This window comes from Canis aureus, chromosome 35 (genome assembly GCF_053574225.1).
Source record: "Canis aureus isolate CA01 chromosome 35, VMU_Caureus_v.1.0, whole genome shotgun sequence".
Classification (NCBI taxonomy): Eukaryota; Metazoa; Chordata; class Mammalia; order Carnivora; family Canidae; genus Canis; species Canis aureus.
The window spans coordinates 7,421,225-7,449,075 of NC_135645.1; the positions used below are offsets into that span (position 1 = coordinate 7,421,225).

The 27,851-nt window shown below is 43.4% G+C and overlaps 1 protein-coding gene across 1 annotated transcript in view; it reads left to right on the forward strand.

The window, feature by feature from the left end:
- Positions 1-13,249: 13,249 nt before the first annotated feature.
- FSTL1 (follistatin like 1) overlaps positions 13,250-27,851 on the forward strand; it is a 52,880-nt gene continuing 38,278 nt past the window's right edge. The window contains exons 1-2 of the mRNA XM_077884153.1: positions 13,250-13,483; positions 13,588-13,644. Coding sequence (XP_077740279.1) covers positions 13,588-13,644 — 57 coding nt within the window. The 5' untranslated portion in view covers positions 13,250-13,483. The remainder of the gene's footprint in view (positions 13,484-13,587; positions 13,645-27,851) is intronic.

Below are 27,851 nucleotides of genomic sequence, written 5' to 3' on the forward strand. Positions count from 1 at the left end.
CAGAGCAGGTATTCTTATGCCACTTAGCACTATCTCTGAACAGCCCCAAATACTTCAAGTACAACCGAAAGGTCATATGCCAGATAAAGAGAGGTTATCCTTTCCTTAAGAAGGTGGCAGTGTTGGAACAAAACCATCCTTTCTAATCACAGGCCTGCCTCAGCCAAGGACATGTGAATGGGAGTCTCTGAAGTGTTTAGTCTGATGGCAGGTGGTATGTTCCCCTAACCTAACTGTGTGTTCTGAGGGCCTGCTACAAGAACATCCCAGACTAAGCAGTGTCCATGGGGTACGCTTCTGATTATCCTCATCCTTGCAGAGTCCGAAAATGTTGACTCAAGATATATTTAATCTACAGACAAGTTGATAAATACACTAAACTCCTGTCCCTGAGCCTGATTTGGATGCAGGGGTTGAATATTGCCTCCCACTGAATCCATCAGATTGCTGCAGCTCACCTTTCAGTCTGGTTTGGGGCTTCTGGGCTTAAATCTCAGGGGCTATTCTCAACTTCACAGCCCTTGCCAGCAGCCCTGTCAAGAGGAATCTTTGCTCTAGACCATCCTGGTTTCATCCTGCCTGGCATTGGCTGTGCCAAGGACAGGAGAGTTATGCCATTGGAGATCATCACTCTTTCTTGATATCCATCTCATAGGAAAGGAAATAGTCCCAACATACTGAACCTTTCCCAATAACTCCTTGTGACTCAACCACACAGATAATTTTTAAAGTGTTTCTTAAGCCTACTTATGTTTTCTATTTTTGGGAGAGTGGAGTGTGTTCTGAAGCTTCCTTTTTGCAGTGTAAGGTACTACTTCTTGTTATTGACCTATATACTCTTCCAAGTGTCCTTGGATGCCCTCTAATACAACTATGGTCATTTCAGTAGCCAAATTCCTTTGTAAAGGGAATATTTACTCTGGTGTTGGCTAATCTCATTCAGGCTGCTTGGAAAAGATATACTCCTATTAGCAAAGGAAATGTATTCATTGCAAAGATATGGATAATGTGTACCTTCATCTATCTTGATGATAGACTTCCAAGACTGAGGAGCACACCACGCTTCACAGAAGACCTGGAACAGTAGCTCAATATTTGTTCTCACTCAGTCTGAGCATTGGTCACCCAATTTTCCTTTCTCCATCTAGCATTTATTATTCTAAAATCGGTGGTTTGGGTCATTTTGTCACACACATACACCCTCACTCTGGAGCTCCCTTCACTGGTCAGACTCTGTGATTTTGGTCCCCATTATGTCCGACTATACCTCTTAGCTTTTGACTCAAGGAGAAATCTCTTATTCCATTATTTATGGCCAGGATAGCAGGATAGACACATGGCATACAAGTACCATTTGAAAGAAGGCTGGGGGCATGAAAGACATTTGAGTTTGCATGGTGTATCTCCTAATTTATATTAATAAGTCCTGCTCTATAACTTCATGTTTTCCTTAATGCAGAAAATGCTATGGCCACTGACAAGTTGTGGAAATTAAAGAGTTAACATAGCAAGCCTGAGACTTCTATCCTTGGAAATCCCTAACTGCAAGGGTGGTCCATGACTGGCATCAGAACACTTGGATTTCAGGAGGGATTTCACCATCGCCAGAAATAATGAGAGTGGTTCATTGGTCCTAAACTGTGCAAAGAGTATGGCTTAGGCTAACACTTGCTTTCCTTCTAAGAGTCTGGACTCCTGGTATGTGCCTACAGAGTGCCTACATGACTGCCCCAGTAAAAATCGTGGGCACCGAGTCTCTAATGAGCTCCCCTGGTAGACAACATTTCACACATATTGTCCCAAGTTGTACCTGGAGGAGTGAAGCGATTCCCATGTGACTCCACTGGATGACTGGAGTGGACTTTTGGAAGCTTGCACCTGGTTTCCTCTGATCTCTGCCCCATCTGCCCTTTCTTTTCACCGTTGCTGCATTGTATTCTCTCACTGTAACAAATCACAGCCATGAACACATGTATGTGCCCAGTCCTAGGAGTCCTTCTGGTGAATCATGAAATCTGAGAGTGGTCTTGGGAGTCCTCAACATGCAATCAGGTTCAGAGATTTTCATTCATATTAGAGTAGCACCATTTCCTCACATAAAAGAAGAAAGAAAAGAAAAGAAAGAAAGAAACCAAAGGTCTCTTCCTTGCAGAGATATTACATCCTCCTCCCCCATACATCCATTACAGCTATTTAAGTCAGTAACTTGAAAGAGTCAGCTTTCTTTGGAAGTAGCCATAAGTGAATAAAAATTTAACAAGGGCAGAGAGGAGACATCAAGGGAGCAGATCCAGCTGGATGGGGTGTGCAAGCAATATCTCTGGTAGGCTCAATCTGAGTGGCATTCAGCAGGTTAATGGCAGCATTTCTATTTACTATGAAAAGACAGTAAAAAATGAGCATTTTCCGCCACAATAATGAGCCAAATTATTCTATTGCATGACCTTCATGTGCAGGTCAGTTCCTTTAAACAGCTGCATTTATTCATTTCCATTCTTAGCTTTTGCTGGTACATTAAAAATAATACCTAAGGGTCTGAAAGGAGCCCAGTCATTGCTCAAAAGTGCTTGATTTACTCCCAGGGAGTAGCCCAGACCCTGGGAGAATTTCAGTCAGTGAGGTTTTGTGATAAATGTCAGTGATTATGCTGATAATAGAGTGTTCCACTAAAATGAGGCAGGGGAAGGCATTTTTTTTCAAAGCATAAAAAAATTAAAAGCATAAACTGCTTTCTGCAAAGCCCATGGCTGGTGCATAAGCATCCTGCTTCTTCTCCCAAGGGTGGGAGATGAGAAAGAAGAAAGAAGAGGGAGGAGGGAGTTGGAGAGACGGGGACTAGAAGGGAGAAAGAGGGGGACATGAAGTGGCCAGAGAATGAGGAACAACTCTCTTCAGCTTTGGGCTCTGGCCATGAAAACCCCTCTCCACAGGGATATTCTCAGGAGAGCCCCAGCCACTCCATAACCTGATGCTGCCAATTAACTTCATGATGCCTCATGGTGCCACTGAGGCCACCCTCTTCTCTAGCCTAGACTAGTTCCGTTCTGACTGGAACCTATAAAGGGGTGGGGCCATCATTGTGATCAAACATGCAGCTATTCCAGTCTCCACATAAATTCCAAGGGCAGTTGTTTACTTCCATGTGTGGGTTAGAGGAGGGAATATCCACTGTCCCACATCTCAGGGACAAGTCTGCTGTTCTTTTGTGCACTACCCTACATGTCCTCTCATCCAAGTACTAGGTACTAAGCAGGCCCAACCCTGCTTAGCTTCTGAGATCAGATGAGATCGGGGTGGTATGGCCGTAGACCCCTACATGCCCTCATGGGGTCCCAGGCTGGGACAAAGCCCAGGAATCTGGCCAACTGCCTTGCCGTCGATATTTGTTGTTCTAGTCTGCCCAGGGTCCCTTCTTTGGAAAGACCTCCTCCCTCATGCCGTGTGGTTTGTGAAGCGATCAATCAGAGTGTGCTGCCTATTACAGCGATGGTATCATGATCCAAACACAGCCGACCACAGCACTTCCCCCTTGTCAGTATGCTTTGTCTGAGGAGGGGAGGGGGGCACAGGACACAAATAGGACCAGTCAGAACCCTTCCTGGCTTAGATGTAAGGACTTTGGGAAGATAAATGCTCTCTTCTTGTCAAGGTTCCAAAGCTGGGAGGATACAATTTTGGGACTTACACTAGCCATCTCCTCAGCCATATGGAGAAACTGAAACTGCAGAATAAGCTGAGAGTCTAATGAGAGAGAGAGAGAGAGAGAGAGAGAGAGAGAACCTATAGCATTGAGTCCTGTATTCATTTCCTGGGACTGCCATAGAATACTACCACACCCTTGGTGGCTTACAACAGAAATGTCTTCCTCCCAGTTCTGGAGGCTGGAGGACTCAAATTAAGGTGTGGGCAGGGCAGTGGTCCCTCTGCAGATTCTGGGGGAGAATCTGTTTCTTGCCTTGTCCTGCTTCTGGTAGCTGCCAGCATTCTCAGGTGTTCCTTTGCTTGTGGCAGCACCACTCCAGTCTCTGTCTCCATCATCATGTTGCCTTCTCTCTTTGTGTCTCCTCGCCTCTTCTTATCCTTCTGCCTGTCTCCTATTAGGGATGCATGTGATTGCATTTAGGACCCACCTGGGTAAGCTTCTCCTGTCAAGTTCCTTACAAGATGTGCCACATAATATTCTCTTTTTTGCACACAAGGCAACATTTGTAGGTTCTGGACATTAGGAAGTCCAGACAAAGATGGAGGGAGCATTTTTTTAAGCCTACCATAAGTCTCATTTGAGTCCCTGAGACCTGAATTCCTGCAGCTCTTCCTTTAAGCCCATGTATCCTCATCAGCCAATAAGCTCCCTCTTGGCTTAGGCTAGTATGAATTGAGTTTAGCAACTTGCATTAATGATGTCTTACATAATACACATACCCATGTCTGCAGCAGCTGGAGAATGGAGGAGACAGCCCCATGCAGTGGACAGAATGTCTGCTATTCTACAAGTGTTTGAGCAAATCATTTCCTTTTTCCAGGTTTGATGTTTTATAACTCTTACAAATATTAGACTTAAAGGACTGTCATTCATGCTAACTATTTATTGTTTTAAACACTCTGTAATTATATTATTAGCCCCATGATCAGCTGGGATTTTTGTCAATTGTGAGCAAAAACAAACAAACAAAAATACCGGCTTAAGAGGCTTGAGCAAAAACAAGCAGACAACAAAGCTAAAAAGTCTGAGACTAATCAGATATAGCTCAGTTGGGGGCCCTAATGATATTATTGGGCCCCACCTCTGCCTCTGTAGAGTTAGCAGAATCTCTGGCCCCACGAGGTGGCCTCCTGCGGCTCTAGACTCACATGCCTTATACTTGGGACAGTGGAAGAGAGGGTTAATTTGCCTCTTGGATAGAACAAAAATCTTGGAATTGGACCTCACTGGCCCATGTCAATAAACACATAAATATTTAATAAATACTTTACTTCCTGTGCTAAGGAAAGCATCTTGTCACGGGTACTTTCATTGATTAAACAAAATGTCAAAATGAAGATTATTAATGTCACAATAAGTGTGATTAACAATAATAAATATTGTACTCAATTCTAGAAGTGTTCTTTTGGCGTGTAAAATCTGGCCTGACTACTGTCAAATACCTACTCCTGAACTGTGACCACGGGAATGAAATGCACTGATTGGCTTACTCTAGATCATTGCTTTTCTTCTAGCATCAAGTAGAACACAGAGAGAGAGAGTGGAAAAGGAATGGTATTTTAGAGGGGAACTTTATGGTTTCCTGAAGTGAAAACATGCTGCTGCAAAAGGAATAGATGTGTGCTGAATATCATGAGGATTTCATTATATAAATTTCTTGTATTCATCCAAATAAGAGGCCTGCCAAGCTCGTGACAAGCTCTATGATGTATATTGATTATCATACATCATAGTTTTGTGAATAAAACATGCATGGAACTTTCACAAATTAACTTGAAGGAGAGTATGTGGATCTAGCACCTTTAGAGAGAGCAAAATAGGCATACATTTAAATTATATATTACTTTGTATATGTCAATAAACACATAAATATTTAATAAATATTTTATTTCCCCGAGGTTGCTGATGAAAGCATCTTGTCACAGGTGTTCTCAACGATTAAACAAAATGTCACAATGAATTTGATTACTGTCACAATGAATGTGATTAAAAGTAACAAATACTGTACTCAGTTCTAGAATTGTTCTTTGGCCTATGTGAGGTTTGGTTTTCTGTGGCAATGATATTCAAACGTTATGGTCACATACCTCCACCAATAACAATGAGCAAATATGGTATACATACTATAAAACATATATAAAATAACAAATGAGTTAAAGATAAAATAACATTTTAAAAGCACCTCATTTTGCTTATTAAGGGCCAAAAGCATATATAAAATAACAAATGAGTTAAAGATAAAATAACATTTAAAAGCACCTCATTTTGCTTATTAAGGGCCAAAAAAACTTTTTTCACTGGAAAAAATAATAGATTCAGTGAGAGTGATATTTTTATGTCATCCAGAAATATTTGCTTAACATTTTGTGACAGAGAGAATTGAACGTCTAAGTCTAGTTTATTTCAATATTTGGTTTTACAACCATCAAAGGTGAAAAAGTCAAATCACTGTAATAAATTGAATTGTATTTCCACAAAATTCATATGTCAAAGCCCCAACCCCCAATTGTGGCTGTATTTGGAAATAGGGCCTTTAAGAAGATAATTAAGGTTAAATGAGATCAGAAAGGTGGAGTCCTAACCCCACAGGACTGGTGTCCCCATGAGAAGAAGGAGAGCTACCAGAGATGCACGCACATAGAGAAAAGGTCATGTGAGGACACAGCCGGGAGGCAGCCACCTACAAGCCAAGGAAAGGGCCCTCACCAGAAACCAACCCAGCCAGCATCTTATCTTGACCTTGGACTTCCAGCCTTCAGAACTGTCTGAAAATAAATTGCTGTTGTATAGCCAACTTGTCTGTTGGCAGTATGGCATAACTTAGAAACTCTCCAGAATATAAAGACAAATACCTACCTTTCTGTTTTCTTGGTGACATCCGAAGATATGCAATACTCAGTTCAAGCCTTTAGAAAATTTCTTTCAATTTTTCACAAGTAAATAAACCACTGGAACTTTTTGTTGGAAGATTTTTGAAGAGACTAAAAATTTTTGTTGAAGTTTTAAAAATGTGCACAAATGAGCATTTTTATGGATGCCACATCTTTATTGTTTTAGACAACAAAATCACCTAATGATGAAACATATTTGAATATGATGAAGTTATGGCAGTCCTAGCAGACCAATACCTTCTAAATATACATAGAAATTTTGTCAAAATTTATATTAGATATCCAACACATCTTTTTAAGTTTCTGACTTAATGGCAAAAGACATGCCTTTAGGGGAAACAGTTGTCTTTCTGTTCTAATCAGAAATAGTAGAAATAGTACATGGAAACCAATATGGTAACAAGTTAAGTGCGCTCTTTGGTCACCATATACAAGTGAAATTAGAAAAAATTCAATGAAAGATATACATGTATATATATATATGATGTATATGATACCATATAGTGAATGAAAATTAAGATGTTTCAAATATTTCTCATGTTCTTCTATTGGATACATCCTGTTTCAATAATGAAATAAACCAAGAACTTATTTTTTTGTGAGCAACTAAAGAAAGGTCTACTAGGAAAGATACATTCTAAATAATAAATGACTTCTTTAGTGAAAGCGGTAGTTTCTGCAAGAACCATGTAAGTGAAGCAACAGAGGAATGGCTTCTTGAATGCAGCCGAAGGATTCAGGGTTAAGTTCCACTGCTATGCTCAAACATGGAATGCTTTGCTGCACCATTCACAACTGAGCTACTGCATGCTACAGGAAGATACTGATGTGGTTAATTTTATAAATTAACATATAGCTAATATTTGTAATACTTAAAAAATGATTATGGGAAGTGAGGGGTGCCTGGGTGGCTCAGTCAGTTACATACCTGACTACTGATTTCAGCGTAGGTCATGATTTCAGGATCATGGGATCAAGCCCCATGTGAGCTCCATGCTCAGCTGGGAGTCTGTTTAACGTTCTCTCCCTCTCTCTTTCTCTCTTAAATACATAAATTAAAAAAATAATATGGGCAATGAAATGATATGGGATACGAAAATATTTTATACCACACTGAGGCTCACAGATTACCTTGGGACAGTAGCTGTAAATGTTGTTGAACCCGAAGACAAATCTTTGTTTGACATAAGACAGTTCTTCCAAATTTGTTGTCTTTTTGTGTGATAAGTAGAATGCTGTCTACCAGAATTTTTTAAAAAAATCCATGAGCAATCTACCACTTAAAGGAAAATTTGTGATGCTAATAATCAGTGAGAATATAATCGCTTTTAAAAATAAACTTCTGCTGTGGAGAAAATATTCTGAAATTGGATATTCAAATATGTTTCATCATTAGGTGATTTTGTTGTCTAAAACAATAAAGATGTGGCATCCATAAAAATGCTCATTTGTGCACATTTTTAAAACTTCAACAAAAATTTTTAGTCTCTTCAAAAATCTTCCAACAAAAAGTTCCAGTGGTTTATTTACTTGTGAAAAATTGAAAGAAATTTTCTAAAGGCTTGAACTGAGTATTGCATATCTTCGGATGTCACCAAGAAAACAGAAAGGTAGGTATTTGTCTTTATATTCTGGAGAGTTTCTAAAGCTCTTGACAATCCTAAGTATTTTTAACTGATATCTCAAAGCCTACTTAGGATGAAGTTATTATTAGTGACAATGAACGTGAACCCATATTTCAAATAGCCTTATTGTTACTCCTGAGTTTTTTTACTGACTTCTTGTCAGACATGATCAAGTTATTGTTTTTGCCTTGTTTATGTGAAAGACAACTCTTTTTGGAAGTAGCAAACATGTCAGCTCTGCCCTTTTCTTATTAATAGAAAAAGCTGTATCCTCAATTTATGATTTCAGAGCCAAAATGTTTTTCATCTAGTTTAATTAAAACTAAATAGTATAATATGTAAATCCATTTAAGTGGGCACACTGCAGTCTATTACAATATGTTAAAAGGAACTAGCTGTTGTCGATCTCTTTGTGTGGGAGAACACCCACTCTCCTCATGGTACTTGGCAATGGAGCATAACTCATGACTGTCTGACATATGGATTAAATATGGGCACCAGAGTCTATCTACTTATTTGCAAAGTCAATTTCTATTTTTGGATTGGAAATAAGTAAAAATAGAAGTTCTAATATTCTTTTCTCATGCCCTCTGGGGAACCTACACCCCCTTCTTAGGGGAGTACTGGGTTCGTAGTGTAGGTTCGTGATTTGTTGCTGCAGTAGACACTGGCTAGTCCCAGCATTCAGTTCCTTCTTTTCCTGACATTAGTATGATTTTCTTTTGGGTCGTCTGTATTGGCTTAAGCCTGTCAAGCCCAGCCCAGGCCCCTACTCACAGTGATCAGCATGAGGATGTCAAGAAACTGGATTTAGGCTTTAAAAAACACGAATCCAAGGCACTTGGATGGCTCACTGGTTTAGCATCTGCCTTTGGCTCAGGTCATGATCCCAGGGTCTTGGGATCCAGGCCCGCATCAGGCTCCCCACAGGGAACCTGCTTCTCCCTCTTCTTATGTGTCTGCCTCTCTCTTTCTCTGTGTCTCTCATAAATAAATAAATAAAATCTTAAAAAAAAAATCCTAGGACTTTTGTAGCAGCTCCCAAAAGAGGCTCTCTCCTTCATCCAGATGGTGTGGTCCAAGGGCATGAGGAGGCCAGCACTACAGCCAATTGCTCACCCTCAGAGCATAGACTGGAAACTTCCAGAAGCCATTATGTGAAACCCAGGGGTGAAATAAGATTGTTTCAGATAAAGGTAAGAGATAGCAAGAAACTGGGTCCTTGGTGACCTTAGTTGAGTTCCTGGATGAAGTCTTTCCTGAAGCCAAATGTACCTCCTGGATCTCCCAGCTATGTGGCCAATAAGTACCATTTACTTAAGTCAGCTTCTCTATTACCTGCAACCAAAAAACTTCCTCACTGTTAAAACTGTCAACTCCTTTATGCAGTTTGTTTTGTTACCGTTATCTGTTTTGCTTTTTTGTTTATTGCAGAGAGTCACATTAACCATTCTGTAGCACAGAATTATCATTAGTACCTGCAAGGACCTTCTATTGAATCACTCCCTTAGTATCATACAATAATTATAAGCTTAGGTACGAGGCACTATTAAAAGTAATTTACATATGCACATTTGATCTGTACAATAACCTTACCCTATGGAATCAGTACTATTATTATCCCCACTTCACAAGTGAAGAAACGGAGATGCAGAGAGGGTACGTAGCTTGCCCATGGTTACATAGTAAGTAGTTAAGCCAAGATTTACTACCAACAATCTGGCTTCTAAATCCATGCTCTTAATCACAGCAATACACAAAACTGCACTACCCAAATACTAACACTTAGCATTGTCTGTCTAATTTTTGCCTCTGCGATGATTATAAAGCAATATTTACCATTTAGTATATAACCTTGGACAAACTACCTAAACTCTCTATGTCTCAATTTCCTTACTTGTAAAATGGAGGTAATAAAATAATACTGATTTCATAGGATTGTTGTGCAGTTTAAATAACAGTGATTTTGAACATCCTTTCTCCACTTGTTGGTCACTTGGGACTCCTTTATTGGGGGAACTGCCTGTTCATACCTTTGACCATTTTTCTATTGCATTTCCAGTCTTTTTCTTACTGATTTCCAGGAGTCACACTTCTATTGCACTTACTAAGAGTTCCATGTCAGTTTTAGATATTGAGTATCTCCCAGGGATCCCTGGGTGGCTCAGGGGTTGAGTGTTTGCCTTCGGCCCAGGGTGTGATCCTGGGGTCCTGGGATCGAGTTCCACATCAGGTTTCCTGCATGGAGCCAGCTTCTCCCTTTGCCTCTGTCTCTGCTTCTCTCTCTCTCTCTCTGTGTCTCTCATGAATAAATAAATAAAATCTTTTAGAAAAAGATATTGAGGGACCCCTGGGTGGCTTAGCAGTTGAGTGTCTGCCTTTGGCCTAGGGTGGGATCCTGGAGTCCCAGGATCGAGTCCCACATCGGGCTCCCTGCATAGAGCCTGCTTCTCTCTGCCTATGTCTCTGCCTCTCTCTGTCTTTGTGTGTGTGTGTGTGTGTGTGTCTTTCATGAAAAAATAAATAAATAATTAAAAAAAAAGATATTGAGTATCTCCTAATCTATCATTTTTTTCTATGGTGCCCTTGACTGAAGAGGAGTCTGTAATTTTGATAAAATCAAATTGATTGCTCATGCCCCAAACATAGAAAGAAGATACAAGGGGGGAAAAACTGTTTATGTCCTAAGCATCTTAAAATCTAGCCAGAGAATCAAGAACAAAAACTATGTGAACAAGTGTTAAACATCTTATAACAATATGCAATTAAAAGCCAAGTTGTAAGGCTGTATAGTCAACTGTTAACCTTGGACAGGTATCCAAATTATTCTGAGCTTCAGTTTCCTTATCTGGAAAATGGAAGCAATTAAAAAAATGCCTTTTGATTTGTTATGATAATTAAGTAAAATAGACATGTTGAATGGCTCTATAGTACCTAGTACAGAATATCAACTGCAACTCAGATGCAAAGCAGGTCAATGAAATTATGGCTACCATTTATAGATGTCTACTACTGGCCCAGCACTTTCTATAACCTACCACATCTACATTTCACAACCCTCTGTAGGGCATTATCATTGCTATCTGTCAGATGCAGAAACCTAGGTTCAGAGAACTTAAGTAATTTAATGAAGGTCACACAGCTAGTAAGTGGTAGTGAGCACACTGAAAGCCAGGTTTGTTAGACCTCAAACCTCATGAGCTTTCCACTATGCCAAGTTGCTGTCAGAAATGGTGCTAGAAAAGCAAAGAAACTTCATTTGTGTCCTGGAGAGAGAAAGACAGACTTTGACTTTGAACAGACACAAGGAAGAAGAGAAGAAAGGAGATCATGCCAGATTCTGAGGAAATGCAGCTCAAGTGTGAGGGATAAAAAGTATTGTGAGCTATAGAGGGCAGGAGCAAAGCCTTATATACATCACATTTCCCTTCAATCCTAGCACAGAGACTGGGACAGAGGGCAGGGAGGACATCTATTCCATACTTCTGTTTTTTCCGTATCAAGGAAGCAGGAATTAGTTGTTTGGTGAGCTTGAAAGAGGAACTAAATATGTGTCGCTCTTACTCCTCAAGTTTGGGGAGCTCGCCTGCCCTAGAAATCATGTGTTTTCTGCTTTTCCAGAAACTGTAAAACTGCAGTCAATTTTACAAAAGCAGATTTTTACCAAAGAGGTCCCTCTGCATCTCCAGCCCTCCATCAGTCTTAGGGGATAGAGGGGCAGTCCCGGCTTCCCAATGTTACACAGCAAATTGTCCAGTTCCGCTTGGGGCTGTTAGGTACCACAAGAGCCATTGAGCAGGTCTTCTTTTATTTATTCTGGGGTGGAGTACCTGCAGGTCCGCTGTCCTCGCAGATCTAAAGCCAAGGCCCCCCTTCCAGGGCCAGCCCGGAACAAAGCTGAGATTTTCCTTTCCATCAGCCGCACTCCAGCTGCTATCCCAATGGACTGTGAACCTGCGTGGGGAATACGGGTGCTCTCTGGAACCCCCTAAAATCCACAACAGTAGGCACTCGACAAACCAATGAATATGAAAAGTTCCGAGGACAATGACAACACTGGCCTGACTTGAGCAAAGGGAGTCTATTAAGTGCTTGAAGTACAGTTAGATAAAGAGGTTGGCCCCAGTAATGGAAGACTTTCAAGAAAGTTGGAGAGACTGGATGCACGTGGAAGAGCGCTGCACCAGGGGAGGGGGAAGAGCCTGAGAAGACGGTGTCTAAATCAGGTAGAGAAACGACAGGTGCAGTGGAGACTTAGGGGAAGAGCGCCCGGGGCTGGAAAGCAACCAGAGGTGGTTTCCAGAATCCCCGAGTGAGGAAGGATGGAGCTCTGGCCTACTACCGAGGTGGAAATGGGAGTGGCGGTGAGTGACTTTTCCCTCACAGGGGAAAAGTGCCAGAAAAGTGACAGCAGGATCTGGGAAGTGGGGGGGACCGTTCTGATGGCGTCCCCCGACCCAGGTGGGCGGGCGGGGCTGTTAAATCTGAGCTGCCACGTGGACTGTTCTCAGCACCGGGGACCCCAGGCACGAGCCGCTGCGAGGGCTTCGGGGAGTTCACACCTTCAGAGGCAGCGTAGGTTTGAGGGCCCCTGGGGTGACACCGGTGCAGACGGGAAGCCGGGACGGGAGCGCACCTGGGATGACAAGGGTGGGAGCAAGGGCACAGGTGATGGGGAGGAGGGGGGAGCACGAAGGGAGGAGGGGGCCTCCGCTCCCGGACCTCGGGGAAGGACGGGGTGAGGGTGCAGGCGAACGCCGGGGTCCAGACCTTCTCGGCAGAGGGGTCCGGCTCCCACCTGTCCCCCAGGAGGCTCGCGGTGCAAGCGGCGCGCGGGCTGGCGTTCCGGGCCCTGCGCGCTCCTCCTCGCGCTCGCTGGGCGCGGACGCCCGGGCTCCGGCGCCGCGGGCTCTGCAGCCACCAGCCGCGGGGGGCGCCCTCCCCCCCTCCCCTCCCCTCCCCTCCCCTCCCCTCCCCCTCCCCCTCCGCCTGCACGTCCCGGGGGCCCGAGCACAAGGCGATGGGGCGGCGCCAGGACGCACGCGGGCTCCCCAGAGCGAGGGGCGGGGAGGCCGCTGCTGCAGAAGGGGGAGGAGACGGGGAGGAGCTGGGGGGCCGGCAGTCGGGAAGGAGGGGTCTTAAGGGGCGGCGAGCGCAGGTCGGCTTTCCTCGGAGGCTGCCGCGCCGCGGAGCTGCCAGCGTCCCCCGAGCTCGCCGCAGCCGCCCTGGCCCGCGCCCTCCGGAGACCCCGGGACGGGACCACGGTGAGCGCGGGCGCGCGGGGCGGGGGCGGCCTGCGGGACCCCGCGAAGTTTCCCGGGGGGCGGGGGGGCCGGCGCCTTCAGCCTGGCTGCTCTGTCTTCCGCAGATGTGGACACGTTGGCTCGCGCTGGCGCTGGTGGCGGTCGCCTGGGTCCACGCCGAGGTAGGGGAGCGGCCGCGGAGGTGGGAGGTCGGGCTGCGGCGCCCCGCGGGGGAGGGCGCCCCGGGGACCCCCCCCATCCCGCCCCACACCCCGGGCTGGGACTGGGAGTTTCCCGGCGTGGGGCGAGGGGGCGCTGCGAGCAGAAATGCTACTTGCGAAACTCCGACCTCCGGGTCGGGAAAAGTAGTTGGGGCCCCAAGCGGGAGCCCCGCGGCGGCGGGGGTGGAGGGAGGGCGGGAGGGGGAGACGGGGCGGGCCGCAGCCGAGTCCAAAAAGGCGCCTTGCAGTTCTTTCCTTGACTTAAGAGGAAATCGAGAATAGTTGGGGGCTTTTTGCTTCCCAGGCTGACCCCTCTGGGGAAAGGAGGGGGGAAGAGGGTGGTGGTGGGGAGATTCTTCTTTAGGGCGGAATGCTTTTTCTTTTCTTTTCTTTCTTTTCTTTTCTTTTCTTTTCTTTTCTTTCTTTCTTCTTTTTCTTTCTTTTTTTTTATAAAGTAAGATTATGAGTCCCAGAATTTTTTTTTCCCTTCCTTTGTAAAGTGCCCTCGGATCTTGTGTTCCTATCAGGGCCATATAACAGCCTTTTAAACATCTCAGTTTCCCCTTAATCCAGCGTTGCACAAGTGTTAAGAGGTCCATTGCTCTGCTCTTTGGGGGGCTCTGCGTTTCCAAAGTATTTCAGCGCTTTTTTTTTTTTTTATGGGGGGGTAATGTTTTCCTTTCAACTTCAGTGACCTTCCTGAGACACTACAAACAAACCAACAAACCCTGCACTCACAAGCCCCTCCATTAACTCAAAGGTTTATGGACAGAAAATAAACAATTCCAAATTCCCTGGGCTCCAGTCTCCAGAAGAGTGAGGTCAGAAACCAAACATTTGATAATTATGGCAGGAAATGTGGAAGGAATTAAAAAGCATGAGGGAGAAGAAATGGAATGTACATTACAAAAGAAATAGCTCCCTGGTGGGTGGTTATTCTCCCTCTTTAGTTTTTTTTTCTTCATCTTACAGTTTAGCCCCACCCTTTGCATCACAGCTTGACTCTGCCCAGAAAAAAAAAAAAATCATAAAAGCCTGCAAGGTCTTCCTGAGTTAAAAAAAAAAAAAAAATACACTTCTCTTACTCACCTCATTGATACATAAACTCTCACTTAATTCACTACTATACTACTGGTTGCACTGGAAACACAGGCTCACTATGAAATTTTCAAAATAGCTAGTGTTTATGTACTTTATGTTGTGATAAACCTCATTTTAATGATGGGGAAACTGAGTCAGAGGTTACATAATTGATCCAGTGCCCTAAGCTGTTCAGTGGTAGGGATAGGGATCTGAACCCAAATAGTCTGGCATCATACCCCAGGTTCTTAACCGCTGTCCCACAGAAGGAGTTCACATTTGGTGCGCTTCTTACATAGAAGACATTGGATTGCGTGGATCATTTCTTTTAAATCTTCCCCAACCCTATAAGGTCAGTTTTGTTATCCCCGTTTTACAGAGAAGGAAACAGGTTTATGGGATTAGGTAACCTGCCCAAAGTCACACAGCTAGTGAAGAAGGACCTGAATCGAGCTCCCTCAATGTTTGGGGCCCATCTTGAACTGCAGATCTGCTTCTCCTGCGTTTTGTTTTCCAGGGTTTGAATTTGAGAGAGGATCTCTTCACTGGCTGATTTAGCCCTGGCTAAGGAACACCCTTCCATCCCTGCTGTGGCCCTCAAAAGGCAGCCACAGTCCAGTGATGGATGAGGTGAATCCCCGGTTGGTTTTATGGCAGGCTTAGGAATTGCCAGCTAGTGTGTGAAATCACTCAGCGGACTGGAATGCAGATGTGAGGTAGGAGGCTATTGGTTTCCACACCATGAGTTTGTAGGCCCAAGGCTGTGGGACCCAAGGCCCAGGATCTATTCTAGGCAGTCCGTACCACACCCCTCGCCCCTATCAGCATTGCAGGGAAAAGTTCTGCTCTCATAGGAAGCTCCCCCAGCAGCAATTTCCTGCTTCAGGTGGAAGAGCAGAGAGTACTCCCACCAAATTCTCAGACAAAATCAAGAGGTGCTGAGGCATGAAAACTGAGAGTTGGTGCAGAAAGTAGGCTTGGAACTCAGGGTACCTGAAGAGTGAGGAGGAATAGGTATGATCCAGGTTACATTTCATGGCTTCAGTTATTAAGGATTATCCTTTTTTTTTTTTTTTTAAAGATTTTATTTATTTATTTGAGAGAGATGGGAAGAGTAAGTGGGAAGGAGAGGGAGAGAGAATCTGAAGCAGACCCTGTGCTGAGTGCAGAGCCAGACTCGGGGCTCAACCTCACCACCACAAGATCATGAACTGAGCTGAAACCAAGAATTGAACGCTTAACCGACTGAGCTGCCCAGGTGCCCCCAGGATTATCTTTTAATAAACCCAGTCTCTTGATGTCTGGCCTGAGTAACACAGGGCAAGTTTTTAATTGGTGTTTAATAATAATATATCTTTAATTCTTAATGAAAAGGTAAATTAGCCCTAGCAAATTGAATATCATTTTAAGCCTTTTATCTTGTAATTGTGCTTGCAATAGAATTTTTTCTTCCTTGCTAACCGTAAGAACATACGGCAAAGCCAAATAATGATGTTTACAGCCTTTATCGATACGAATCCACATTAGTAGACTTTAGGGCTAATGTACAAATATTGTTGGATTTCTTTAAAAATTGAAATTTAGAACATAAACTTAGTTTTCCTGGTGCTTTTTGGTTTAATACAAGTATTCAACTCAACATGTTTTTTTAAAAAATGTGATTCCCTGACAAATCATGTTGATACTGGAAGGAGCCAAGCCTTTGCAATAGTAGACCTCCAGAATCAGAGGTGTCTCAAGCTTGGGAAAAGGTGGTTGTCATCGTTATTAATGCCAGTCTGTAAATCCTGTTCGGTTAGCTTCAAGAAACTATTAACAAATCTCATTAAGGAAAGTGTTATATTTTGAATGTTTTCCATGGTCTCTTAGTTACTTGGCACTACTTGCCTTTTTGATTGCTTCCTCTCTCTCTTACTTCCTCTTTGTCTTAATACTCTTACCACCAATGCTTGCCTTCTGGCAGCCTCCCACAGAATTCTGCTCCACCCACCTGAGCTCACTCCGAGGCCCCTCACAGTCTATGCTTGAGAGTGGGTGTCGGGGAGTGTGGCACAAATCTGTTGAAGAACATGTGTTAGCATCTGTATGGGTGGCAGTAGCTTGAGGGAGTGCTTCAACTAACAAGAGGGCTACTCCTTTTCTAGATTCAGTCAGGAGGGCGCTGTGTGGGCTTGTTCGTTCTCCTTCACCCATGCCCCTCCCACTGAGAATTACTGCAGCCCAGTGAGGTGTTGACGGAGGCTAGGAAAGTGACAGTCAGGCCTTGGAGCATGTGCCCTTGAGTCTCAGTAGGAGAATCCAAGTCCATTCTAACATGGCAGGCTGAAGGGGACCCTATGGCCCATCTGCCTGCTTCTGAAAGAACCTTGGCAAGCACCCAAGCACACTTCCACTCTCCCTTGGTGGTTGTCTCTGCTATAGCACTCTGATTGCCGGCATTCCAGGTCTATAAATTCACCATGATAAGTTGCATATGCAGGGAACTGATTCACAGATCAGAGCACTCATTCCAGTAAGGAAAAACTTGACCCACGAACTGTGAGTGCATCACTTAAGACAACAGTAACAAGAGTAATAACAATTACACAGCTAGATGAGAAGATTATTAGGTCATTGTCCCTCTGAAGCCAGATTTCTCATTTACACCCTATTATCAAAGTCCAAGTGAATCAACCAATAGGGATTTTATTGGCTGATGTGGGATCTCCTTTATGTCCTTTAGAATTATTCTAATGGTGGATTCGGGGAAACTTAGAGTCTGACCCACATCCTCTGACTTCTTGGAGCTGCAGCAGAAATAGGATTTTAATATCCATCTTGTACATTAACCACTAGGATAATATCTTGTTTATTTATCAATTGGCTGATAAACTACTAGATGTGATTCTAAAGACCATTGTTGGAAATTAGAATGTTAAAACATAGCAAGGACTCTGCAGAATAGCCAGAACAGATAGGTAGGCACCCTGCAGACTAAGGCCCTGGCAGCTGGAGATGTAGAAAGAGGACCTATTAACAATTCCCATAGAAGTCTCTGGATTGGGTGACAGCAAGCAAGAGTCCGTTCTCAAGCTCAAAGGAGCTAGTTGGGGAGGAGATCGAGGGTCATGGGCTATGATGGATGTAATGTCCTGGAGAAGAAAATAAAGTCTTCAAAGTCAGTGAGTTGGAAAGATGTGTTTCTAGGAAACCAGAAAAAGTAAAGAATGAACTATAAATACCAGTGGTCACATAGCATGAATTGAAAATGTCAGTGTCGCTTTCGTACTCCTCTTCAAATACCTGGACATCAAGACAAAATTTCTAGCAGCCACCAATAGAATTAACATAATGATACCAGCTCTTAGAGGATTGGAAAAAACCTTACACTGAGATGGATTCATTTTGTAAGCCAGGTGATTAATGTCATGCAGGTCAAATGCATAATTTTTGCTAAGGTGTTGTCTTCTGCCTGTGACTTGGCGTGGGTGCTCTCCCTAGGAGTGAGTCATTAACAGCACAGGCCTTCTCTTCACAGGGCCCATCAGGTGGTGTCCCTGCCAGGGGCTGAGCATGCCCTACGCACAAGGCAGAGTCATGCATGAAGTGCAAGGCATGGTCTCTGCCCTCAGGTTGCTTACAATCTAATGATGGGCCAGATGCTTTAAACCATGGCAGCTGTAATATTATTATAATTACATGATGAACAAGTATCTGTACTATTATAATTATTGCTTTTTTCACATTAACATAGGTCTTCCCTTGATTTTTAATGTTTCTTTTACATTAGTACAGTGCACAAATCCTTAAGGTACAGCTCAGTGAACTTTCACATGTGGATACACCCGTGTAGTCACCACGCAATCAAGACTGAGGGAGTTTGGTGCAGAGAGTAGGCTGTGAACTCATGGTGTGTGTAAACAGTTCCAATGAGAAGAGTGAGGAGTAGATATGATGAGAGTTACATTTTATCACTCAAGGATTATGATTTAATTAGTCCAATCTCTTCGCGTCTGGCACTAGTAATATTCGGCAAGCTTTTAATTCATGTTTTAACAATAAATCTTTAGTAACTAATGAAAAGGCAAATTAACCCTCTCCATATGATAATTACAATTTTGATATTACTGTAAGCATTGCAGTTTGTAGTTAACTGTGCTTCTAGTAGAAAACATACAACAAACACAGTTAAATACAGTCTTTATTGACATGAATCCATTTTAGCAGACTTTGGATCAGCTTTGGGGGAGCCTGACTTGGCTATTTTGCAGATGGATATTCCAGGGCTCAATAAAATCTACAGTGAGAAACTAAATCAAGGAAAGAAACTCAAATAATTCTTTTTGACCGCTTTGCCCTGGCCATTATTACTTTCAGAGGGACTGTATAAGATGTCCATTATATTATTTATGATAGCTAAAAACTTAAAATCTGCGTATCCAACAACAGGAGAAGAGTTAAGAGTTAACAACAATACGTGCCACTAAAAGTCGTGTTTACAAAAATTTTTAAAGTTCTGACAAATGATTGATTTCATTTGAAAAGCAGAACACCCTCTACTCTGTGCATTATCTTCACAACTGTGTACAAACTTACAGAGAAGTATAACAAAATGTCTTAAAATCCATCTTGAGGATTCTTGTGACCCCCTTTCATTTTTTAGGAGGAATTTACCCTCCTAATATATGCTATTCTATTTAAATTTTTAAAATTGAGTTATTTTCTGATAAAATATAAAAAAAATATGCTCATGAAAAGCTTACAGAATATAGAAAAGACTAGAGGAAAGAGTAAAATTAACCATAATCCCACCACCACCTAAAGATAAATCAACCCCTTCATCCCTCCTTTCAGAGAAATTATCAATCGACAGATGTAGATGGGGTGAGCCTACTAGACACTGTAGGCAATAAAAATAAGTATCTCACAACCCTGGGACACAAATGGCTGCAGCAATGATACAAACATGGCATGCGTGTCACTACTGCCCTCTCTCTTACCCATGAGAGACATTGCTAATCAATCCTAGAATTCTGTCCTCCTGAGTCTGGAGAAGGGCTGAAAATCCTCAATCACTAGCAATTAGTTAGTCTGTATGTGAGATAAAAGATATTTGCCATTCCTTCTGGAAACATCAATCCAATCTGACAAACACTGGTGTATCTTTTAGCAAAAGTAAGGTGATTAGAAGGCAGAGTTCGGGACTATGTGAAACAAAGAAAACTTGGGGCGTTAAGTGGTATGACTAGGGTAGTGAATAGATGAAAATGTCAACCAAAAAAACACCCAGCACTTTATTCCTGGCCCAAGCTTTTAACTTCTCTAGGCAAATTCGAACATCTAAAAGTGAGCCAAACCCTCTAATGTTGGCCATCAACAAGAATATGATAATGAGAATTTTCTTGGCTGTTCTGATGGAGTAAACAGTTGTTCTTGCTAAGGCTCTACGCGCTGCTGCTGTCATAGATAACAGCCCCTGCATTAGCAGCCATCTGGCAATAACTTGCTAATAGAAAGCTCTTTGGGTAGTTGGAGTACAAAATATATCCTATAAATCTGCATTTTCTGCTGTGGTTGGAGGATTTCCATGAAATCTCTTCACAGACTTTTTATGTGCTCATTTGGAAGCCGTCACCAATAAGCTATTCCCAGGATTAAGTCTGAATTTATGACCCTTAAAATGTTCCCTGAATAATCCGGACACTATTTTTGACCAGCTTAACTGTTGCCCAAACAAGTCATGTGACACATGGCAAAAGCCATGACATGTTGCAGGCCCTGATTTATACGTTTGTGTGTCATGGGTTATTGGCTTGAATTGGTATAAGGAAACTGCCTCTCCGTCTTTTTATCTTGCTCAAGACTTAAAATTTTTGTGTCTGAGGTAAAATTAGTCTTTTCCCCACAGTCTTTCATTCTATCGTTCAAGGATAGTAAATGGTAATTTATTGATCTACACAAGTGCCAGGCATTATGCCAGTCTCTTTACACATATGTTGCTATTGAGAACAGTGTGGAACTACAAGGCAATACCATGTTCTGAAGGAATTGCTGTTACCATAGCTGCTGTTCAGCTCAAATGGACCTGACCATATTTAGGGGCCAGACTTAATGGCTTTCACAGAAATTACCACCCCTTCCTCACCTCTTGCCGCCAGCCCAGAAAACCGTGAAATGCAGCAGTGGGATGGACACCTTCTCAGAACTTGAGAGGCTCCACTGGAGTTGGGGCCATTTACAGCCTGACCCCCTGATTGGCCCATCCAGTAGGTGGCAGCTCTCTGCGTGGAAATTGTGTCCGTTGCTGGAGTGCTGATGGTTGTCTCTTGCTTCCCATGTTTACGTCACTCAAGCCTTTACGAAGTCCCTCTCTTCATTCTCTTCTCTTGTTTGCGTATCTGGGTATTTCCAAGTCTTATCTCTGATGCTGGCCCTGCTACAATACCTCCTCATTAAGAAGCACATTATAAAATAATGAGAGTCCTTGACTTCAGAGTCCTTCTCTGCCTCTAGCCACATCTCTGAGCAAGGGTTTTGGGTAATGGTCTGGGTGTGAATTTTGCCCTTGTTTAGATATGAGACCTTGTGCAAGTTCCTTAACCTCCATGAACTCACTTTCCTCATCTGTTAAATGGGAACAATGGCCATCTCTCTGCCTGTCTATCCGATTAGATAATGGAAAAGTTTTCCGCTATTCATGGAACCAAACAAGACATAAAATGCCCCTTATCAGCCCCTATAAGGCACTAACAAAGAATGTTTTCGACTCTGTAATGATTTCAATAAGAGAATCCTCAATTTACATACTAACATCCACTAGGCATCATCTATATTTGTACACCTGTGTGCTGGTTCAGGTTGTCACTGTATTTCGTTTACTGATTTATTCTTGAGAGGAATTCTAACATAACGGTATAGGGCTGGACCTTGAAGCTAAATTACCTAAATTCAAATCCTACCACTGCCGATACTAGCCCTGTGAGTTGGGGGAAGTTACTTAACCTCTCTGGATCTGTATCCTCATCTATAAAATGGGCTTACTATGGAGTATTTACTCCATGAGGTAAGCTGTGAGAATTGAAAAAGCTCTACACGTAAAGCAGTTGGAAGAGTAGCTCAGCACATAGAATGCAGTGTTAGTTATGATCATCATTCTTGTGGCATCTATTTGTTGGAAGAGCTCCAAAACCCTGGGGGGCCGGTGGGGATGGAGATGGAGGGTGTGTACGCACACCCATGTCTTGCAGGAAACTCTCCTTGCCCTTTTATGCTCTCCAGAGATTAAGAATCGTCTTCTTTTTAAAAGACAACTAGGATATCTATTTCAGGATGCTTTGACACCCAGAATTTGTATCAGAACCCTTGCTTTTACTGAGCCAATCTTGCTTTCAAACTTCGAGATAGTGTTTCCCCTGTGAAGCCACAACCCTATCATTCCTGCAGGAAAAGAACTAGGTATTCTTTGAGCACCTTCTGTGCACAGGCAGTGGGCTGTGCCAACCAGCACAGGTTCTCCCTGAAGGTAGAAAGGGAAGAAGAGGAAAAGCAGAGAAAAGAGAGACTAAAGCTCCTGGAATTCTTTTTTCCACATTCAGTTTTTCTCTCCCCTATGTCTCTCCTTACATGTGAAGGTGGCCAAGAGATATCTTGGATTTTTTATGGGATGGTCATTTTCGTGTATTCTTACTATAGTCCCTGTAGCACACACCTGTTACTGGGCCACAAATTCTAAATTTGGGGCTTGGAAAATAGGATCAGGCAAAGGAATAGAACTCTTTGCTTTCGTTGCTTGAAAAATAAATACCTACTCTCAAAGACAGGGTAGGGAAGTATTCCTGGAGCAGGCTGGGATTTGTCCCTTTGGGAACCAAGGCAACGCTCTAGGTGTTTTGCATACAAACCTTGAGTCCTCTGCTGGCTCTGCTGTGTCTGGCAGCCAGCCCTGATGGCAGCCTATATGGTCACTGATCCCAAGCCCCAGAGCTGGATCATTATTGCTCCCCGTGTCACTCTTTACTCTCCCCAGCATCCTTCCCTTCTAGCTTCCTGTGTCTCCTTTTAGGTCTCCTCTCCCTCCTCCACCATTACAGAGAAGTCATCTTGTAGTGTTCGAGCTGCATCAGCAGCTGTCAGAACATCCACAGACCACCAGGTTCACATCTTACTCAGAGAGAAAGCTGCACAAAGTTTGCATGCAGTATTTTGCTTCACCCATCTGGGACAAAGTAAAATTTCACAAAGGTACAAAGTTAACTCGAGGAACAAAAGTGAAAAGTATCACAAGCCTGTTCTCCGTCAGGCACTGAGTTAGTGCTGGTTAAGACATAGACCCTGTTCCCAAGAATCCTGCAGTCCAGTGGGGAAGACAGACAGAGACAGAGGCTCAGAGGGATCCAGTGGGGTAGGTGCCAGGGCGGGCCCGGGGCCTTAAGTCAGCACGAAGCGAGGGGTTCTGGGGAGGCCTCTTGGAGGCCTGCATCCTGGGAAATGAGTGGTGGTTAGCCAGACGACAGCAGGAGGAGAGAGAAAGCTTGGTCTTATTTAATTCTCACAACCTGATAGAAGTTATTATAATCTTCATTCTTCATCAATGAAGAAACCGTAGCTCAGAGAATTCAGTTAGTTACTCAAAATTACACTGTTTTTGGTTTGTTTTCAACGTCACTTTCAAAAATAAGACACAGTGGGCCTAGGACGCAGAGCAATTGCTTTGAGAGTTGAAGTCTGGATTTGCATCCTGGTTTTGCTATTTAGTGAGGGGCTAATTTTGAGTAACTAACTGAATTCTCTGAGCTACGGTTTGAAAACAAACCAAAAACATTTTTTTCTGGGTAACGACACAAAACAAACAAACACCCCAAACCAAAAGCTGTACAAGGGCTCTTCGTGTCTTATCAGTATAAGTGCCTAGAGCAACACTGTAGGCCTGGCCAGGCCTGGCCGTGTGGACCCCATAGATGGGGGTATTACCTCAACTGGGTTCAGGTTCAGCTGCGTCTCTAACATTAGAGCACTAGCAGCATTGTGGTCAGTGATTCAGGAGAGATTTTAAGGCAGTTTCTTTGTCCTTCAGATGCATTCACAACTGTTCCACATTGATTAAGACCAAGTGCAAGACAGCTCTAAAACTCAGCACCAGTGCAGCTGGCCGAGGAGGAAATGGGGCTGACTCCCTCCTGTACCCCATGTGTCCTGGCATAGAGCTGTCTGTCCACCCAGAGGAGTGGATACGTTCTTCCGAACTGATAGCAGAGCTCCCCAGACCCACATTTTCGCTCAGATGTGTGATGCTTATGGGACTGTGGTGGCCATTTCTGCATCTGTACATTTTCTAAATCAACGTCATTAATCTTACAAAATTTTTGTAGCAGGGCCTCCATCAAAAGCCAGTTCTGTATTTTTGTGGGTTTTCCTCATGGGTTTAGCTAAGATGATACAAATGGAAATTTTAGAAATCTGTCCTTTTTGCACCCACAAATGTGCTACTCAGCTGTTGTCCAACTCAACCTAGTTTGGGAACTATGATTCCCTGGGAACTGGGAAAAGCATTCCCAGCCTCTTCTCTGACTGCTGGATTAGCACAGTTTCCCTGAGCCCACAGCTGAATTCCAGCCCCGAGGAAGAAATGTCTTAGACGGAGTGAACTCCCAGCCTGGAGCCTGTCAGAGGCTGTGTCATGTGTTTGCATTAGCTGAACAAAAAGCAAGCAGGCTTTCCGGCCCCGCTCCCCCTCCTCCTGCACCCCCCTCTGGAGGGGCCGGTTAAAGTCTAGACAGTGTCTGCTTGGCACCGCGCCTTTTTAGCGTGATCCACACAGTTCTGTGGCTCCGACTTGGGTTGCCTCTCCTCGCTCACTTCCCCGGTTTTCTGAGCCGGCCTCAGACTGTCTCGGGGGGACTGGCCTGAGCCGCACACATGACAAGCAGGTGAGTGTATTTATGAGACTGTCAGGCTTTAGCTGTCTGCGAGGCTCGGAGCTGCGGCAGTGCCAGCAGTGCTGGCCGAAGCTGTGGCCGAGCTTCCAGAGATTGCTGCTGGCGTGTGCCGGCTTCAGACCAGCCTCCTCTTACTGGCCGGGGACGGCCTGGAGTGAATCACTCACGCCAGGCGGTGGCACCCAGGTCGTGAGCCTCGTGCCTTCCACTGCTGGTATGAATTTGGGCAAGTCACCAGATCCCTCGTCTGCAGAATTTGGGGGTTAGAGCAGGTGAGCTCTAGAACCCAGCCCACAAATCCTGTCCCTAGGCAAGGAGGCAGACATTTGAGGTTGGATTGTCGAAAGGTTCTTAGGGGAGTTAAGATATGTGACCAGCTCTTGTCTTAACTGGTGGCCCAAGGAGGAACAGTTTGGAAAGAGAAGCTGGCTCTGGAATGGGACAAAAAGAGTCACTACAAGCAGCAGGCCTTTTGTGTCTCTTACTTCCTCCTGTGCGTACTGAGTGCAATATAAAGAGTACAGCATGTGGCCCCCAAGCAGTCCATGCCCGAGAATCCCAAATGCTGTTTACTCTATAGAAAGGAATCACTTGATTTCCCACTTCAGAAACCAGCCGCCCAACAGCACCAGGCAAGAAATGAAGACTGCTGGCTCTCCTTGGGGAGGAGCAAAGAATGTTTTAAAAGGAAGACAACTCAGAATTCTAAAGTGTGCAACTTGAGCTTTTATTGAGCTTATTAAACGGACCAACCAACAAACAAAATTTTCTTCTAGTCTTTGTAAATGTTCATTTAAAAATAATGATGCAGTATTGAAATGGCTTACAAAAATAGTTGTCTGGAAATGCTGTGTGGACCCTAATTTTCTTCTCTGGAACACGTCTTGCCTTCTTCTCACCATGCTGCCTGGCCTGGGACCAGGATCCTGAGTTTCCTGAGCAGGTGTTGATGAAGTTGCTGCCCTGGTCCCCATGCCCTTCTCCAAATCAGGGCCTTTACAGCTGAGGGCACTGCTCTTTGGCCTTGACCTCAGCAGGTAAATCAAATGACCTGCGAGGATGAACTCAGTAAGGAAACAGAGGCCAACACAGATGCTTTAGTCCTGCTTCCATGCTTAGTACCTTAACTGTACTTCAATTCCTAAATCCTGCTAGATAAGCCCAGTATGCTACTTTATCGGTTCTGCGTGGGGGTGGGGGGAGCCGAGTGTTACCAGTGGCTTTCCTAATAAGTCTACTCATTCAGTGTCAGAATCGAATTAAAATTGGCTGTGCCCCACAATGGGCTATATACACAAACACACATAAATTTCACTATTTAATGGACTTAATTGACATTACTTAATTGAGTTATATTTCACTACTTGGAGAATAGGACTGTCTACATATAGTTCCAAAATACTTCCCTCACAAAAAAACCCCCAAATTCCCATTGGAACTAATGAAAAGAAGCATGTATGTTATTAAATTTCCCTTAATGGGACGGTTGTAATTTAGTTTAGTATTTGACCTCCATTATACTGTCCTGATTCCTTTCTGAACCAAGGCCCATAGAAAATAGTGATGAGGAGGGCTTCTTGTTTTTTTTTTTTTTTTTTTTTTTTTTTTTTTTTGTGGATGTGAAGCTTGCTGGTTAATGAACATTAATGTAATCAATGTGTTATTCATTTGTTCATTCATTCATTTCCTACCTCATTCCAAAAATAAGGGGAATGTTTTCCTTTCAAATCTCATCGCTCACAAGTCCTGCTCATTTCTGTTAGGGTTAGGGATAGGCTAGTTTCAGTTATGGAGAAGGACCCAAGTTTGTGGCATATTTGCACCACAGAAAAATAAAATAGATAAAGAACTCCAAGACAGAAAAACTTTTGGTGACTCTCATGAGGATACTTGGCACATCTAAAGTTTAGTAAGAAATTGATAAAGTGTGGAGTTTCTCTTAGAGCAGCTAAAAGCTATTGAACTGAGCACCGACTCAGACATACCCGAGTTCCCTTCAAGGACAAGGTCCTTATCAGGAGGATTCAGGTAGGGTTTTCTAGGATGGCCTGCCTCAGCTGACGAAAGTCTGCTTTGGGATGCAGGCAGATATCACAAATGCTCAGAACAGCCTCATTCGTCCAAGGGCATCTTTATCCTTGGTCTTCACTCTATGCTATCATTACGATGCTACAACTGATTGGGGGCAGGCTGAGGTCTATGTCAGAAGGCAGAAATTGAGTTGGCTTCCCCTAGGAGTCCTAAAAATCATTCAGGAATGTGTCCATTTGTGCTTTGTTCCCCCACTCCTCCTCTAGTCTTCTGTCCTTGGCATTTTCTGTTTTCTTTCTTTTCTTATCCTGTGTGACCTTGGCTTTGTCAACAGCCACATGCAGAGAAGCAGACTTCCTGGTTTAGCTATTTAGTTTTGAGGCTAAAGCCTTCCACTTTATGCATTAATTGGTGTCTGCATCATGTTTAACAGAAGCATAATTTTCTGCATGGCCCTAAGGGCTGGCTAATGATCAAAGAAAGCCCCAGCACAAGGACACTTACTTCAGGTATGAATTCATTACAGGTTTCTCAATTTCCTTTCTTGGGAGGAAGGGACTAGAAGGGAGAATGGCATTGGGAAATGTTTTGAGTAAAGAGGCCAGACATTGAAGTTTTTGCTAAATGTTGGGTATAATACAGTACTCACTGCAGACTTCTTTTTTTTTTTTTTTTTAAAGATTTTATGTATTTATTCATGAGAGATACACAGAGAGAGGCACAGACACAGGCAGAGGGAGAAGCAGGCTCCCTGCAGGGAGCCCAATGTGGGACTCGATCCCACTGAGCCACCCAGGCATCCCTGCAGACTTATTTCTTAACAAATTTCCAAAAGACTTATGGGCCATATTGCTTTAAAGGACAATTGCTAATTTAATAGCTTTATCTCTGAGAGATACAACTGGGCAGCAGCCTTTGTGTTTTTGTTTTTTGCAAAAGAACATATAAGGTTAATGAGACTTATTGTAGGGATTATTTTGTAATGCACAAAAATACCAAATCACTATGATGTACACCTGAAACTAATAATTTGTGAATTACACTTCGGTAAAAAAAATTAAAGAAAAAACATGTACAATACAACCTGGATAATAAGAAGCTATAAAAGTTGGGGTTTTGTTTGTTTGTTTGTTTGTTTGTTTT